We start from the raw sequence: 16,038 nt of genomic DNA, 5'->3' as shown, positions 1-16,038 counted from the left end.
AGATCAGGCAGCAAATCACTGAAACTTACTGTCAGGCCCTTCCCTAAGTCACTGGTGTGGATTTTTCAGCTGTCTTCCCATGCAGCTCAGTACACGTAAACCAGCTCCTCATGTTTTCTGATATGGGAACAGTGACACAGTGTCATCCAAGTGTCAGCAAGGTGAGCTGTGGAAGTATGATACTTTGCTGCGAACGAAGAGGAAGCAGAGGAGCTCTGCCTGGGCACCATCCCCCAGGGCATTTTTCCATGCAGTGTTTTGAATACACAAAACATACCTGCTGCTTGGAAGACCTGTCTAGCCTGGGGCAGGACTCTGGAAGGCAAAAGCAGAGCTCTGTAATTCTGTAGCTGCTGGGCTCAGTGACAGCAATCCTCTGCTGCAGGACCAGGTCCCCATCCCAGAGGTGCTGCCCTCCAACACGATGGCTCTGAATGGAGCTGCCCTGCTGAAAACAATTGATTCTCTGATCACGTGCAAGACAAGGAGGGAACTACAAAGAAAGGAGCCTTGCTCTTTAAATGACTCTACTGCCTGCTTTTGGCCACAAGGCAGAGCTAGCACAGGACCAAAGCACTTTGAAGCTGTTGGTGCCTTGGGGAAGAGTCATCCTGCTTGATTCCACAGAGCTGGCGTGAAATGACTCTGATTCAAACCATGGCCAGCCCTTCCCTTCCTGCCCAGACCTGACTTGGGGTAGAATCCTTCTACAAAGAGGGAAAAAGGGAAAAGTAGTGAGAACAGCTAGAGCAGAGGTGTTTCTTACCCATTGGAGGCCCTGGATGCTGCAGTCCACGTGCAGCCTGGTATTGCTTAGCTGCTGATCTCTGCTGTCAGGCATCTGACATCAGTGTGCTGCTCTTGCTGGAGATGCTGGTGCTCAGAGCTTCCCATCAGTCCTGCTGTATCCTGTGAATTCAATGCAGAGCTGGCTCATCCTTGCCTGAAGCTGGCAACTTAGGCCTAAGTGATTTCCCCAACTTTGTGTGCTGTTCACCAACCCCCTATGAACTATCCCACACAGTGAAAGCCTTTGCTTTCCAAGCAGAGCAAAGCAGAGGCATCTGGGGCAACTAACTGGAGACTTAAGAGAAGTGTCTGCATTTAAGAGTGGGGTGGGAGTGATGACAGGATCCCAGCACCTGGGGGAGCCTAGGGCCAGGTCTGGCTTCCTCTGCCCTCCCTGAGATGATAACCATGCTCTGCCCAAGATCTCCTCATAGTGCTTGGCCTGTCCTATACTGTGTGTGCTCCACTGTTTGCTTGAGTTTGTTGTACTCTAGGATCATGCAAAGTCTTTCCTGCACAGAACCGAAGGCTACAGATCACGGTAGATATGTCTGCAGTGTGGTATGTGATTAGGAGGCTCAATTTGGATGACTTCCGTCTTTTCTGCAACAAGAAGTCTGTTTGCATGATGTAGATATGTGGATTCCTTAGTATTAGGATGCTTTCATGTGCCAGTTACTAGCAATGGATGTCAAACACGCAGTGTTACGCATTCATGTTGACCTCTGCTAGCATGACTTTGTAAACTTAGTAAAGGACTATTGAGGTTCAGCCTGAGCTCTTTGCATACCCTTCCCTTTCTGAAGCCAGGAGCAGCTGAAGACAGAGTTATTTGCACCAGGAGAGCATTTCTCCTTCAGAAATTCTTGCTCCCTGTTCTGCTGGGGGGAACCTTGTTCTTCCTAGCAAAGCTGATGGCTTGGGGTGTTAGCTTTCTGCTGTAGAGCAAGCAAGAGCTGGTGCCTGTACAGGCTCTGTATGGGTCTGTGCCACTGACCTGGCTAGGGTGGCAGAGCAGAGTGACTCCAGAGCTATGCATGGGGGGAGGTACCACTCAGGTACTGCTGCCCACACCCTGGCACTGAAGAGGGATGTGGTGAAGTGAAGCCCAGATCTGTTCTGGAGATCATGGAGAGCTAGAAGGAGCTGGACCCTTATACTAGATCACTGCCTCCTAGAGAGAGCCTCATGGCTCTGTGTCTCTGCATAGGACTGACCCCTGCAGCTGCATGGATGCCAGCTCATCTCTTGAGCACAGGACTCGGGCTGCCAGTGCTTTTGGTGCAGCAGCTGACAAGCTGTGGCATGGCCACTTACCCTATGAGTTGTGTGGTTCAATAGGGAGGAGGGCTCTGCATCCCATTGCTAGTGCCCTGCAGCACCTGTACTGTATAGAGAGCTACTAAACCTTCCAGCTAACCTTGCTGTTGTGCCCTCCTAGCTCCAGCTGTGTGTGCTGTTACCGGCCGTGTAACCACTAGGACTTGGTGTGTGACCTGCACCACTTGTCACCCCAAATCCATGGTTGTATTTATGCAGCATCCCACCGTTCCTTACCTTGTAACTCCCAGCAGGTGATTAATTTGACTGCACCTCTCCTTGCTGCTCTGTATCACTGGTAGAAGTTGATGCTGTAGTTTATGTGCTTTTAAACAGCTTGATGAGTTTTAAAATGAAACTTTGGTTTGGAGTGAGCATATCCTTCAGCCCTGCCCAGTTTGCTCCATCACGTTTGTTTCTGATTCAGATGCAGACATCAAGAGGAACCCTGACTCCAGCAGGAAGCCCTTTCTCTCCTCAGAGTCCATGTACGTATTCAACTTGCACTGACACATCTTGGTGCCCGGATCCCTTTCCTGCCCAGCTCCACTTCCAGGTGCTTCAGCTGCTGATTTGCACTGGATTGCACATCCATCCCTACATTTTCTTACCAGTGAGGCACAGCTGGGTCCTACTTTTGAATGTGGGAAGCAGCACCTGGGGTAATGAAGGTCCTTCACGTGCCATGTAGACATGAGATATGATGTGGGTGTATCTGGGGAGATCCCCACAATTCCTAGTAGTAGGAGGCTGGGAAGAAGAGCTGGCATGACTTGGAGTACCCGACCTGGCTTCTGGCTTGCTGCTGGCTCTGAGCTTCCCTTTTTTTCCTCTCTTATCTGGGACAGGCATAAAGCTGTGTCCCTGCTCGAGCTGAGAATAGCATCAGAAAATGGGGGAATGTGAAGCAGCACAGCTTTGAGACCCCTGGTACTAACTGCTTCCTTTGTTGGCTAGATCCCACTCGTTCAGCAATTCAAACTCGGCAGAAGCTGTGGCCATGGGTCTGCTGAAACAGTTTGAGGGCATGCAGCTGCCAGCTGCCTCCGAATTGGAATGGCTGGTCCCTGAACACGACGCCCCACAGAAGGTAGGGGTTTGAATATGTTTGTGTACAGGGGGGTGACAGAGTGACTGGGGTGACTCCACCAAGGCACATGGGCTCTGCCTGGGGCTACCTGCACAGGAGCAGGGCAGTACTGAAGCACAGCAATTGGAAAAGCATGCATGGGCCACAGCGTGCACTAACTGCTCGGCTCTTAATATGCCAAACAGTTCCTTTGTTGAGGCACCAGTGTTGGAAATGAGCCGTCACAGTGCTGCGGGGTCTGGTAGGGTCTCATAGAGGAACCCCAAAGAAGTGAAGAACCGCTCAAAGAACAGAAGGTATCTTCCAGCGGTGCTGAGGTCCCTGGGAGGCACTCAACGTAGCTGTATCACTACTTCTTTGCTCCCATAGCATATTCTCATAGGGTGTTTTGCTACCACATTCTTCTGGGCAGCAGTGCCTTGGCCTTTTCCTAGTAACATCTGCAGAGGACAACATCAGCATCATGGTGGGTTTGCCTGTCTTGTGCTCAGCCCTCCCCCACATTGTTTCTTCACAGAGGAAGTCTGGTCTCCTTGAAGTGCAGGTTGTTCTTTGATATGCAGCTGTCGTAGGGACTGAGTAACATATGATCAGACTCCTTTAAGGCGTCACATTTAGTACCAGGATCTTCATCCTGCATGGTGCTGAACTCTCTGCCAGGCTTGCCCATGCCCTGAAGGGCTGAAGCATCACACACCCCAGTCTGTGCTTGGGAAGCATGAGGAGACTTGTCCTGTTTCCTGGGCTGCCTGGAAATAGTGAAAGTTCCTGAAGAGCCCGTATGTAAATAGGGTGCAGCAGTGCTGGGCTCTGCTCCCAAAGCCTTGTACAGTAGAGTACTCAGACCTCAGGGAAATACTTTCTTCCAGCCCCTCTGTTCAGCCACAGCAACCTGGTGATGGGGAAGGGCTAGGCAGTAGGTGCCAGGCACCAGCCAGGTACGTGGCCTGTGTAGTTCTAGGCAGGGGTCTGACCCTGTTACCTGCCTCTCCCAGCTCCTGCCCATCCCTGACTCTCTGCCTGTGTCTCCCGATGATGGAGAACATGCTGACATCTTCAAGCTGAGGATTCGGGTGCGTGGAAACCTGGAGTGGGCCCCCCCACGACCGCAGATCATCTTCAACGTTCACCCAGCCCCAACGTAAGGATTCATTCCCCATTGTTTTTCTAGGTTTTTCTATGGTTGATTGTCCTACCTTTCCTCCTTGGCTAGCAGGGCTTCTCTGCTCTCAGCCTGCTAAATCCACATTGGCCATTTCCATCTGGTGCACACGCTTCCCGTCTTTGGTGCACATCAGGGCTTTCCCCCTCCACTTAGCCGTTATCCACACTTACCTGGCCAAGAATATGGATGTGCACATCCAGAGTTGTGTCAGTGCCCGCTGTCTGGTGCTGGGTGCCATCAGGCCTGGATTCACCTACATCATCTTGTGTCTCTGGACAGGAGGAAGGTGGCTGTGGCCAAACAGAATTACCGGTGTGCAGGATGTGGCATCCGGACCGATCCTGGTGAGTGCTGAGCAGTAGCTGGAAAGCAGGGAATAACCTGGGAGAGTGGGAAGATGCAGAGTGGGTGGATCATGGCAGAGCTCAGCATGAGGTCATTGGGAAGATGGTACACTTTTTCCTGGTGTCCTTCCTAAGGCCTTTGATAGTTCTGCTCATACATCAGCACACGTGTACTGGGGACCTGTAAAGGGACAGTCTTTGCACACTTACCTTCCTATCCTTCAGTAGCCTGGTGGGTCTGCAGCGTCTGTATCCACAAATTTAAGTCACAGCTTTTGCGCACTTCTAACTGCATGAGATTAATAGGCAGGTTGATAGATTGATAGGCATTTTGAAGCCTGCAGTGTGTTTTCTGGCTCCAGTGTTGAGCAGTCTGGGGCCAGAGGAGGTGCTGGCAAGGCAGAACTCCTTCCTTGTGCGAAATGTTGATACAGGGATGGGCAGAGCCTGCACCTCACCTGACTTCCCCCTTCCCTGTATTTGGCTAGATTACATCAAGCGACTGCGGTACTGTGAGTACCTGGGGAAGTATTTCTGCCAGTGCTGCCATGAGAACGCCCAGACAGTCATCCCCAGCCGCATCCTGCGCAAGTGGGACTTCAGCAAGTACTATGTGAGCAACTTCTCCAAAGACCTGCTGAGCAAGATCTGGAGCGACCCGCTCTTCAACGTGCAAGATATCAATCCTGCCCTATACCGGAAGGTGAAGTCTCTCAATCAAGTGTGGGTAAGCCCCTTTTTCCTTGCCTTCCTGAGTGGGGTTTGTGGGAGGAGGGTGGCTGCCAGTTGTAAATCGTGTGCTGAAGAAGCTGAGGAAAAGCAGATATTTCAGTTTCTGAAGCTTAAATCCTCAGCGCTGTGGGTTTCCGTTCATATCTTGTTTCCTGTGCAGTAGCACAGAATGGGAAAGTATTTCTGCTTGGTGTCCGGCTGCGCCGTGGTTTATTTCCTGGAGCGTGCAATGGGTGGCTGTGCTCTCTGTATTCAACATGGTGTAAACACTCCTGTACCAGGGGAGCAGCAGTCGTTTCACCAGTGCAGGAAACGGGGCAGACGTGTTTAGCTAAGCTCTGTGATCTGTTTACTGATCCCTTGTGTCCCTCCTTCCTCTCCAGCTGCTGCGAATCCAGCTCTTCCACATGAAGAACATGTTTAAGACCTGCCGGCTAGCTAAAGAGTGAGTCCTGGGGCATGTTGTCAAGCTGTTTGCTGTCCTGTATCTGACTCAGTAGAGTTCCTCTGCTCTGAGCTCCAGTTTTACTGTCCTTGCAGCCTCCTGGACTCCTTTGATGCAGTGCCTGGCCACTTGACAGAGGATTTGCATCTCTACTCTCTAAGTGACCTCAGTGCCACCAAGAGGGGGGACCTGGTGCCTCGTCTGACAGAGCTCCTGAAGGCAGGCAGCCTGCACGTTGAGAAGTGCATGGTAAGGCCTCTATAGCACAGCTTTGAAACACCCTTTGGGTAGGCTTTCTGCATAAACAGTCGGTGGGAAGGTAGTTGACATGCAGAGCAATCACAGAATTAACCGATTACATGCTTGCTGCTCTCACCTGTTCCACAGAGCTGCTCCCCAGCACACGTAGGTTATTTCTTACCCCATTTTGACTTTCTCCTTCACACGCTGATTCTGCCTTGCTGTGCTTCATACTGGGGAAGGACTGTTGCACAAGACACCGTGTCCTACTGTCCAGCTCCAAGGAGATGAGGAGTGTTGAGCTTACTTTTTCCTCACCTTTTCTTCTAGTTGTGCCAAGCCAAAGGTTTCATCTGCGAGTTCTGCCAGAATGAAGGCGATATCATCTTCCCATTTGAGCTCAACAAGTGCAAGACATGTGAAGGTAAGGTACTGGGGAGAAACAGTAAAGGGATCAGCAACGTCTGCTTCTTCATTTTTGAGTGGCTTTGTGCCAGCAAGAGGAGCAGAGCCAAACACAGCCAGCCAGACCAGGGTGCTTCTGTGAATGGCCTATGTCTGCATGACATGATAACAGCAGCAGATCAGTTGTTGTTTACAAGAGTGTTTAAAATAATATTACAATGGTGTTTGCTCCTCTGGTGCAGCAGCTCTGCCCCACAGTGAAGGGTGTGCTGCAGGGTCAGACTTAGGACTGCAGTAGTTTCAAGTCAGGTATCCTACAGCATGACTTCTTGCTGCTTTCAGAGCAGCAGCCCTGTTTCTAGTGTTTGTCCTCCTGGGCAAGTCTGGAACATCCCTCTGCAGGCATGGAGAGTCAGGCAGCCTGTGCCAGCCCTCAGCTGTTCTCCTTTTCTCCCCTCAGAATGCAAAGCCTGCTACCACAAGTCCTGCTTCAAGTCCACACGCTGTCCTCGCTGTGAGCGACTCCAGGCCCGGAGAGAACTGCTGGCCAAGCAGAGCATGGAATCTTACATCTCAGACTATGAAGATGATGAGCTGGAGCAGCAGGAGGCAGCGACAGCCACCTAGGCATGGTGCAGCACAAGAGCAGGCACTGGATTTATTTATACCTTCATCACCAGAGACTGAACCAAGCATACTTATGGTGAGGATGACCGGCAGGATACTCATCATACCTGGAGCACTGTGTCAAAGGGATCTGCTTTTTCCCCATACAGCAGTGTTGGGGAAGGAGCATCTTCTGTCAGCTGGACTGTTCCAGGTAATGGACACCCTGCGATGCCTTGATGTGGGGAAAGGTGAGAAGTCCTGTCTGTCCTGCAGGCAGAATGTGAGTCTTTTACCAGGCAACTGCTTGTTAGCCTGTCTGCAGCCTTCTCTTTGTCCATCTCCATCCCTTTATTCCTGGCGGAGTCCTCATTGGGGTCAGCACTTTCTGCTCATCAAGGGGACACTGGAAGCTCTGGCCATCTGCTCCTGGGAGAAGGAAGTCAGCTCTCCAAGTCCTTCCATCCCCTGTCTTGCTGCTAGTTTGTGTGTACATGGAAGGAGGGGAGGGCTGATGGGATATTTAGCAGTTCCCTTTTTTAACATCTAGGTTGGAACCATTGCCAGTAAACCATTGCTCTCCCTCCAGAATCAGAACAGAGGAAGTAACAATGATGTAAACACTGTATATCTGCCCTGCCTTCCCCCACATCATCCATGCTGAGCTGCTCCATCTCCCGACACCCCAAAAGGCATTGCAATAGGGGCGGCTGGGATGCACAGCTGTGTGAGGGGACTGCTGCTGGGCATGGGGCTGGAGGCAGCTCTGCATGGTAGGACACAGTTAGCAAGGCTTCAAACCTCACATCCCCTTCCTGCTGCTGCTGTCTTCCCTGAGGGCTGCTTCTTCCCGTTAAAGGGACATGGGGCCTCCCCATGGCAGCTGAATTGGGGCCTGCCTTGCATGCAGCTGTCTTTGCCTGCACCGGTTGGGATGCGTAAAGCCTCTTGGCTCAGTCCTCTGGTCACCTCCCCCTAACCTCTCTGTCCTGGTTATTCTTTTACATTGGGCTTTTTGGTTGTTTTGTTTTTTGTTTTTTTGGTTTTTTTTAATTGGCTGGATTTGGTTTTATTTTTTTAAAAATGAGGTTGTATGTATTTTTAACTGTTCTGCACCCCAAGGAGATGCTTCTTTTAGGAAGCACGCAATTTGTTTGGGACTTACCAGTGTAAAACCTCCAGAGCTTTCCTGTTCCTGGTCCATCATCCCCTGACAGAGGCTGGAGAGTGCCAGGGGCTCTTTCTCCCATCAGCTCTGCTGACCCTGGGAGAGGGGTCACCAAGTCCTCCAGGGAACAGAGCAGGCTGGTCCTGGAAGGAGTGCACCTGAGAGAGACCTGGCCCTGGAGGTGCTGCAAGGTGCCTCTGCAGCCAGGGATGCTTTATCCCATGGCATGTGTCCAGCACCAAGTTATCGTGGGAGGGATGTGACCCAGTCTTAGGGTGGACGTTAGGAAGGATGGTGGGGCCCGTGTATGTGGAAGGGTGGTAAAGGGCAGAGAGCAGTATGCTGTGAGAAGGCTTTCAAGATGTGCCTCGGTATGGGGCGATGGCAGAGTTGGAAGGGCAAGGCTGGGACTGGGAGAGGTGGCTGCAGTGTGGCTCCAAGCCTTGCTGATGGGACAGCATCTCCTCCCTGTGCAGCATCCTGCTACAACCAGCTCTAGGGGTCCCAGCCTGGAGCAGTTCCGATCCCCACCTGTGCCCGTGAGTTCTTGCCTCCTCCCATCTATCCTCATTTTCACCAGGAGATCAGCTGCTCTCCTTCCTGCTCTGCAGCTGGAAGCTCTAGAGCTACCACAACTTGGTCTACCTTGCCAGCAGAGAGCACTGCCACTGTTCTTGCCTCTGGTCCACACGCTGCCATCCAGCTCAGCAGGACGAACTGACCTCCCTCCTCCTGGGATCTGGCTCAGAGCAGCACAACTTCATCCACACCATTCTGTTTGAAGCACTTTAACGTCATGGGGCACTGGCTGAGAGGTTGCCCACATCCCATTCTAGAAGCACTGAGTATATTTAGAGAAAAGCAAATGGATTTTGGTTTATTTGTGTTTTCCTTTCTCTGTCTGAAAGCAATGGGGACTTGAAGCCTGGCAGAGGGCTCTAGAGCAAGGTGATGCAATACACTAACACCATGACAGCGCAGCACTGGCAGCTACAGGTGATGCTGGAGCTTGCCACGGCCCCAGCTGTTTGTAAGGGAGAACCACAAGCTGCCTCAGCATTTCACTGGAGCCCTCCCCACGGGACTGCTGCACAGCATAGCAGTGAAGATGCCGTCCCTAATAAACTAAGTTAATATGAGGCGGGGTTGTGTCCTGAGCTTTTTAATTATTATTTTATTTTTGCTTCTGGCAGGGAGCTCAGCTTCAGTGTGAGCAGGGACAAGGCAGCTGCATCCCTCACCACGCAACTGGCCTTGTGCATTGCATAGGAGCCACAAAGTGTAAACTTTACAACAAAGCCCTGAGGCTTGCTGCTGTCGCCAGTCCTCCACCACCACCCATAGCAAATCTGTGTCAGTGTAAGCCAGCACCATGAAAAAAGCACATCCACCTGTGCAGGGAGCAGTGCTAACCAGCTGAAGGTCCCTCACCCCTCTGTATCCTGGTCACTTGCAGTGGGCGTAGCGGCGCTCAAACTGATCCACGTCAAACTTGCGCTTGCAGCCAGCATAGTTCATGTAGCGGATCTTCCCAAAGACATCCCGCTCCTTCCAGCCCTGGTCATGGATGCCACAGATGGACCAGAGGCAGCCTGTCAAACATGGGGATGGAGCATCAGCTCTGCCCTGTGCCCATGGGCATCTCAGGGCCAGAGACCAGCTGGGACATGGATTCTTTGCAAAGCCCTCTCCTCCATCATAGTATCATTTGAGTTGGAAGGGACCTTTAAAGGCCATCTGGTCCAACTCCCCACACTGAACAGGGACACCTACAGCTCCATCAGGTGCTCAGAGCCACATCCAGCCTGACCTTGGGTGTCTCCAGGAAGGGGCACCCACCACCTCTCTGGGTAACCTGTGGCCATACTTCACTATCATTATAAACAGGCTTTTCCTTATATCCACTGTCTCATCCCCATGCTGTACCTGCCCATGTCCCCTCCCCAGCTTGCCTACATAGCCGTTGGGGTCCATCCCATCCAACTCATAGCGGTCGTTGAGGTAGATGGCAAACTGTAGGGCTTCCTCAGGGCTGCGGGTCCACTCCAGGATCTTCTTGGCCCAGTACATCCGCAGGAAGCCATGCATCTTGCCTTCCCGCACCATCTGAAGCTGCAGGGAAGGGCACAACCACAGCAGTCAGTCCACGCCAGCTTGGCTGCAGCACTGATACAGGTCTCAGAGAAGAGACCTCAGAACAAGGAGATGGGGGTCACTAACCTGAGCAGCGTTCCAGAGCTGGTCATGCGTGGTAGCCTGCTCCAGTTGGGGCAACTTGTAGAGAAAGGGCCGCTTGTCTTTGGCATGGAGCTTCAGTGTGCTTTGTGCCCAGTCATAGGCACCTGCGAGAGAGGTGAGGAGCAATGCTGAGCAAACTGCTCCCCTCCAGGACCTGGGAGGGGTTCAAGAAACATGGAGAAGGGGCACAGAGCTTAGTGAGCACGGTGATGATGGGCTGATGATTGGGCATGATGATCTTAGACGTATTTTCCAACCTGAAGGGTCCTATGGCCCATCCTCCAGCATGAACAGGGCACCAGGGTGACCTCACTGGAGTATTTCACCAACCTCAGTCTTTCCCACCAGCCCCATGGATTCTACCTCGCACACTGTCGTAGTTCTCATTGTAGTAGCAAAAGTTCTCTGCCAGCTCCCGCCGTACCACGGCCTCCTCCACAAAAGCATCCACTGACTCCTTGTAGACACGTCGATGCTTCTGCACCTCCAGGATGGCTCGCTGGGTGGACACCTGGCCTGGGGACATGGGTTGGGCCACCTGCCTGAGCCACCAGCACTTGGCCCTTAATTAATGGGATGGGGATGGCCTGGGACACTCACCGAAGTGGAACCATGGAGAAAGGTTGCTGAGAGCTGCCTTGTTTGGGTCATTCCGCTGTGAGCCAAAGGACTTGAGCCGCTTGGTGATGAAGGACTGTAGCATGGCCAGCCCAGCAGCAGTGCCAGGGATTGCCCATGCCACCTCCGTCACCGTGCGGTCCACCTGCAGGCTGGAGTAGCAGGCATCCCACGCAATGGGCTGTGAGCAAACAAGCAGCACGAGAGCTGAGCTGCAGCAGCAGGTGCTTCCCAGCCTTAACATACATCCCTCATGTGCCAGCTAGGGGCTATCCCCAGCCTATAAGCCCCTAGCTCCCAACAGCTGTATATTAAGCAGCCCAGCATAGCAAAGATACACTGGGAAAACTAAGTAGGACCCTCCCACCTCCAGATGGGTCTCTCCATCTCAGCACCACTTGTGGGTGGTGTCCCCCTTCTAGGGCCACCAAGGATCAAGTACATCTCTGCAGGTACCTCTGGGGGGTTGGGTGGTAGATGTGGGTGCCGAATAACAGGAGGGAACTCAGTGAGGAACTCTGGAAGCTGGCTGTGGATCTTGGCTCGGATGGTCCTGGCACTGTACTCCTGCTTGGGGGAAGCGACCCAGCAGGGCACGATGTTGTGGGCATCCACCTGGGAAGGGAAGCTAGAGATGGTGATGTGAGCAGAAGCCAGTGCTCCCAATGGCACAGAGCACACTGTGTTCTCCAACAGACCCAGGCTGTGTGTCCTCCAGAGGCACCCACCTGTGCAAAGGGCACATCCTCAGGCAATCGCTCCTTGACCTCCTCTACCCACTGCCGGGGGACACGGAGGGGACAGAAGTCTGTCACCAGCCCCCCCACACCGTGCTCCACTACAAAGCTGGGCAGAACATCCTTGGGGCAGCCCAGCAGCACGTGGAAGGGGATGTCCAGCTCCGCACACTCCTGCAATGACAGCACAGGGTTTAAGGGCTGCTCCCAACCGGCTCCATCCCACCTGCCCACTACAGCAGCTGTACCTTGGCCACCTCCTGCAGCCCCCTCAGCATGAAGCCATAGTGACGGATGGTGGCATCCAGGAACGTGGGCACCAGGCAGAAGCAGACGCGCAGAGGCAGCTCTTGCTTGAGGGCCAAGCGCTGGGCGTAGAGGAAAGCCCAGTTATCTGCAGGGCGAGCAAATGGGGAATCCTTATTAGGAGCCCCCCGGGGCACCCAGCCACTGCACGGCACGGGGCCGGCTCCTACCTTGCACCCGCTGGTCCCGGCACATCCAATAGAGGATGCACTCGGCGCCTTCCTTCAGCTCGGAGCCCCGGGACACGAGCCGGACCCGCTGCTTGTTGTAGCGGAAATCCCGCACCGACGGGGCTGCCCTGCGCCGGGCTTCCCGCACCGCGGCCTCCAGCGTCCCCACGGCCCCGGCCGCCTCATCCTCCCTCCCCGCATCCCGCTCCTTTCTCCCCTTCCCACCGCCCCGCGGCATCCTCAGCCCCAAACAGAACCCCCGAACCCCGGCCCAAACCCACGTGGCGGCGGCAGAGCGGGCGTTACACAACACGAGGCGGAGCCGGGGGGGGGGTTACGGGCGGTGAAATGGGCGTGAGCTCCCGGCCCGGCCCCCACCCCTTCCCCGCACTCCCACCCCTTCCCCGCCCCGCAGGCACGAGGAAGCGGCTCCTCGGCTCGGGGGGAGCGGTGCAGGGCAGTGCAATCAGCAGCGCTGTTCGTCCGCTGGTACCGTCCCCGTGCAGGCTTTGCCCCCAGCCTGGGGAATGAGGAAACCACTCTCTGCTCCATCCTGCCCCACGTTCCCCTCCGCTCACGGCCCAGCCGCAGGGCAGGTGGCTGCCGGGCGTTGTGCCCATCGCTGGGAGTGCCGCGTTGGGTGGAAACCCCCGTCGGTGCCAACACCTGGAGAAACAAAAGGACCCACCTGGGTGCTGCCGGGCAAAGGCGGCTCGGGAACCGCACGGAGCTGGGGCTGTGGGCAGCGCCTGGAGCGGTGCTGGCTGGAGGGTACCGAGTCCTGCCCGGGGCGGTGGGTCCTGCCGGGATATGGCTGCACACAGAGCGGGGCTGTACCTGGCCCTGCTGCTGAGCATCGCCGTGTCCGAGCTGGCGCTGGGTAAGGGCTGTGGGAAACGCGTGGGGGCATAGCAGGGCTGGGGGGCACCGTGCCATCTACCGCAGGGTGGGAACCTCGGGGTCATCGCCATCCACGCGGCCTCCCGAGAGCCCGAGGCAGCCACCGGCCCTCAGCTATCACACAGATTGTCCCGCAACGCGCATCCTGCTGCTCACCCCTGACACACAAGTCGGGATTCGCTCTTCTCTCTCCCCCCCCTTTCCCTGGGCCCCGCTCCCATTCTTTGTGTCCCTCGTTATCGGTTCCTGAACATCTGCACACAGCTTTGTGTTCGCTGCCGCGGAGCTCCCAGCCCGTCCCAGGGTAACCGGTTCCTGCGGCTCTTCCCGTCCGACGGGCGGCTCTGAGCGCCGCGGGGCTGGATGGAGGCGGTGGGACGGGGCCATCGCTGGCGCCAGGAGGGGGGTCCTGCCCGGAGCTGTGCCCGCATCCCCCGTTCGTCAGCCTGGGGATGTGCCGCCCTCCCACACTGCTGATCCCCAGGGATCTGTACCTGCTCGGGACGGGGATCCCCGCTGTTGGCTGCCCACGGTGTCTCAGTGGCAGCGCACTGGGTGATGCCTCTGCCACCTCTCTGCAGGGAGCACAGCAGTGGGTTCGACAGTGCCAAAATCCACAGAGCCTCCCGTGTTGCTGCTCAGCACCGCAGCCCCCACCACTCCCTCCAGCCCGGACACAGAAGCCCCCACCCCAGCGATGCCCAGCACACAGAGAGATGCCTCCGTGCTCAACACTGTGACAAACCAGGCGACCACCACCTCAAGCTCAACCTCCACAGCCACGGCACACACCTGGTCTGACACCACCACTGGCACGTCAGCAGGGACCAGCACAGCCACAGCTCCCACCGTGCCACAGCAGTCAGATTCCTCAGCTGAGCCCTCCACAGCCCCAGTGGGCTTCACAACCACCTCCACCAGCAGCACAGCTGCTTCTAAGAACACTCTCACTTCCACACAGATGCTGGGGAGCACAGCTGGGACCAGCTCTGGTATCTCCACCATAACTCCACAGACAACAGCCTGCACACACAGCACTGAAACAACCCAGAGGACCACTGCCACCACCCCAAGCCTGACCTCTACAACCATGGCATCCACATGGGCTGAGATCACATCAGCAGGGACCAGCACAGCCACAGCTTCAACCACCACCTTGGCAGCAACTGAAATAAATTTGCTGCCTTCCTCCACCTCCAGCCCTCTGCCCTACACCTCAGTGGGCACCGTGCTTAGCACAAGTGCTACCAGCACACCCCTATGGACCAGCAGTGCCCCAGAACAGTCAGATTCATCAGCTAAGCCCTCCACAGCCCTGATGGACTCCATCAGCAGCACAGCTGTCTCTGGAAGCACACACACACCCAGCCAGGCACTGGGGAGCACAGCTGGGACCAGCTCTGGTATCTCCACCATAACTCCACAGACAACTGCCTTCACACACAGCACTACAACAACCCACAGGACCACCAACCCATGCCCTGGGCTTGCCTCCACCACCTCAAACCCAACCTCTACAGCCACTGGGACCATGTGGGCTGAGACCAGCTCTGATACGTCAGCAGGGACCAGCACAGCTCCAGCTTCAACCACCATCTTGGCAGCAACTGAAACAAATTTGCTGCCTTCCTCCACCTCCAGCCCTCTGCCCTACACCTCAGTGGGCACCGTGCTTAGCACAAGTGCCACCAGCACACCCCCATGGACCAGCAGTGCCTCAGAACTCTCAGATTCATCAGCTAAGCCCTCCACAGCCCTGATGGACTCCATGACCACCTTAACCAGCAGCACAGCTGCTTCTAAGAGCACTCTCACACCCAGCCAGGCACTGGGGAGCACAGCTGGGAGCATGTCTGGTATCTCCACCATAACTCCACAGACAACTGCCTTCACACACAGCACTACAACAACCCACAGGACCACCACCCCAACCTCAAACCCAACCTCTACAGCCATTGCAACCACGTGGGCTGAGACCAGCTCTGACACATCAGCAGGGACCAGCACAGCTCCAGCTTCAACCACCATTTTGGCAGCAACTGAAATAAATTTGCTGCCTTCCTCCACCTCCAGCCCTCTGCCCTACACCTCAGTGGGCACCGTGCTTAGCACAAGTGCCACCAGCACACCCCCATGGACCAGCAGTGCCCCAGAACAGTCAGAATCATCAGCTAAGTTCTCCACAGCCCTGATGGACTCCATGACCACCTCCATCAGCAGCACAGCTGTCTCTGGAAGCACTCTCACACCCAGCCAGGCACTGGGGAGCACAGCTGGGACCAGCTCTGGTATCTCCACCATAACTCCACAGACAACTGCCTTCACAGTCAGTACCGAAACAACTCAGAGGACCACTGCTACCTCCCCAAGCCTGACCTCTACAACCACAGCATCTACATGGGCTGAGATCACATCAGCAGGTACCAGCACAGCCCCAGCTCCCAGCACACCATCACACACACGTTCCTCAGCTGAGCCCTCCACAGCCCTGGTGAGCACCACCACCACCACAGTGGTCCCCATGAGCACCCTCACTCCCAGCTCACCACTGGAGAACACAGCTGAGAGCAGCCCTGCTGCATCCACCCTGACTGCAGGGACAACCACAGCGAGCCCCAGTACCCCTACAGGTGAGTAGAGCCGTAGGGCAGGAACACAAGGTAACAAAACCCTGCCCATGAAAATTACCCATCTCCTGCCCCCTGTGCCTTATATAAAGGGGCTGGAGGTGTGGCCGCACTGTGGTCTGGGGGCGTGGCTTCGGG

General features: G+C 55.2%; 2 protein-coding genes across 9 annotated transcripts in view; one reads left to right on the top strand and one right to left on the bottom strand.

Moving 5' to 3' along the window:
* Nucleotides 1-9,445, top strand: part of RUBCN (rubicon autophagy regulator) — a 25,068-nt gene extending 15,623 nt beyond the window's left edge. For all 8 annotated transcript variants that reach the window (XM_032446511.1, XM_032446509.1, XM_032446510.1 and 5 more), the window contains 9 exons: nucleotides 2,537-2,597; nucleotides 3,067-3,199; nucleotides 4,195-4,340; nucleotides 4,644-4,708; nucleotides 5,197-5,435; nucleotides 5,824-5,885; nucleotides 5,981-6,134; nucleotides 6,456-6,549; nucleotides 6,991-9,445. In XM_032446511.1, coding sequence (XP_032302402.1) covers nucleotides 2,537-2,597; nucleotides 3,067-3,199; nucleotides 4,195-4,340; nucleotides 4,644-4,708; nucleotides 5,197-5,435; nucleotides 5,824-5,885; nucleotides 5,981-6,134; nucleotides 6,456-6,549; nucleotides 6,991-7,157 — 1,121 coding nt within the window. In that variant the 3' untranslated portion in view covers nucleotides 7,158-9,445. The remainder of the gene's footprint in view (nucleotides 1-2,536; nucleotides 2,598-3,066; nucleotides 3,200-4,194; nucleotides 4,341-4,643; nucleotides 4,709-5,196; nucleotides 5,436-5,823; nucleotides 5,886-5,980; nucleotides 6,135-6,455; nucleotides 6,550-6,990) is intronic.
* LOC107318181 (deoxyribodipyrimidine photo-lyase-like) lies at nucleotides 9,161-16,038 on the bottom strand. Its single transcript, XM_015871698.2, is given in 12 exon segments — nucleotides 9,161-9,896; nucleotides 10,257-10,416; nucleotides 10,525-10,646; nucleotides 10,906-11,058; nucleotides 11,143-11,341; nucleotides 11,617-11,775; nucleotides 11,889-12,071; nucleotides 12,146-12,291; nucleotides 12,374-12,679; nucleotides 12,682-12,879; nucleotides 12,882-13,848; nucleotides 14,066-16,038. Coding segments are annotated over 11 exon segments (2,235 nt in total). The 5' UTR covers nucleotides 13,345-13,848; nucleotides 14,066-16,038; the 3' UTR covers nucleotides 9,161-9,750.

The sequence above is a fragment of the Coturnix japonica genome, chromosome 9, assembly GCF_001577835.2.
Source record: "Coturnix japonica isolate 7356 chromosome 9, Coturnix japonica 2.1, whole genome shotgun sequence".
Taxonomy (NCBI): Eukaryota; Metazoa; Chordata; class Aves; order Galliformes; family Phasianidae; genus Coturnix; species Coturnix japonica.
The sequence above is the reverse complement of the archived record's forward strand: the minus strand, read 5'-3'. Positions and strand labels throughout refer to the sequence as shown.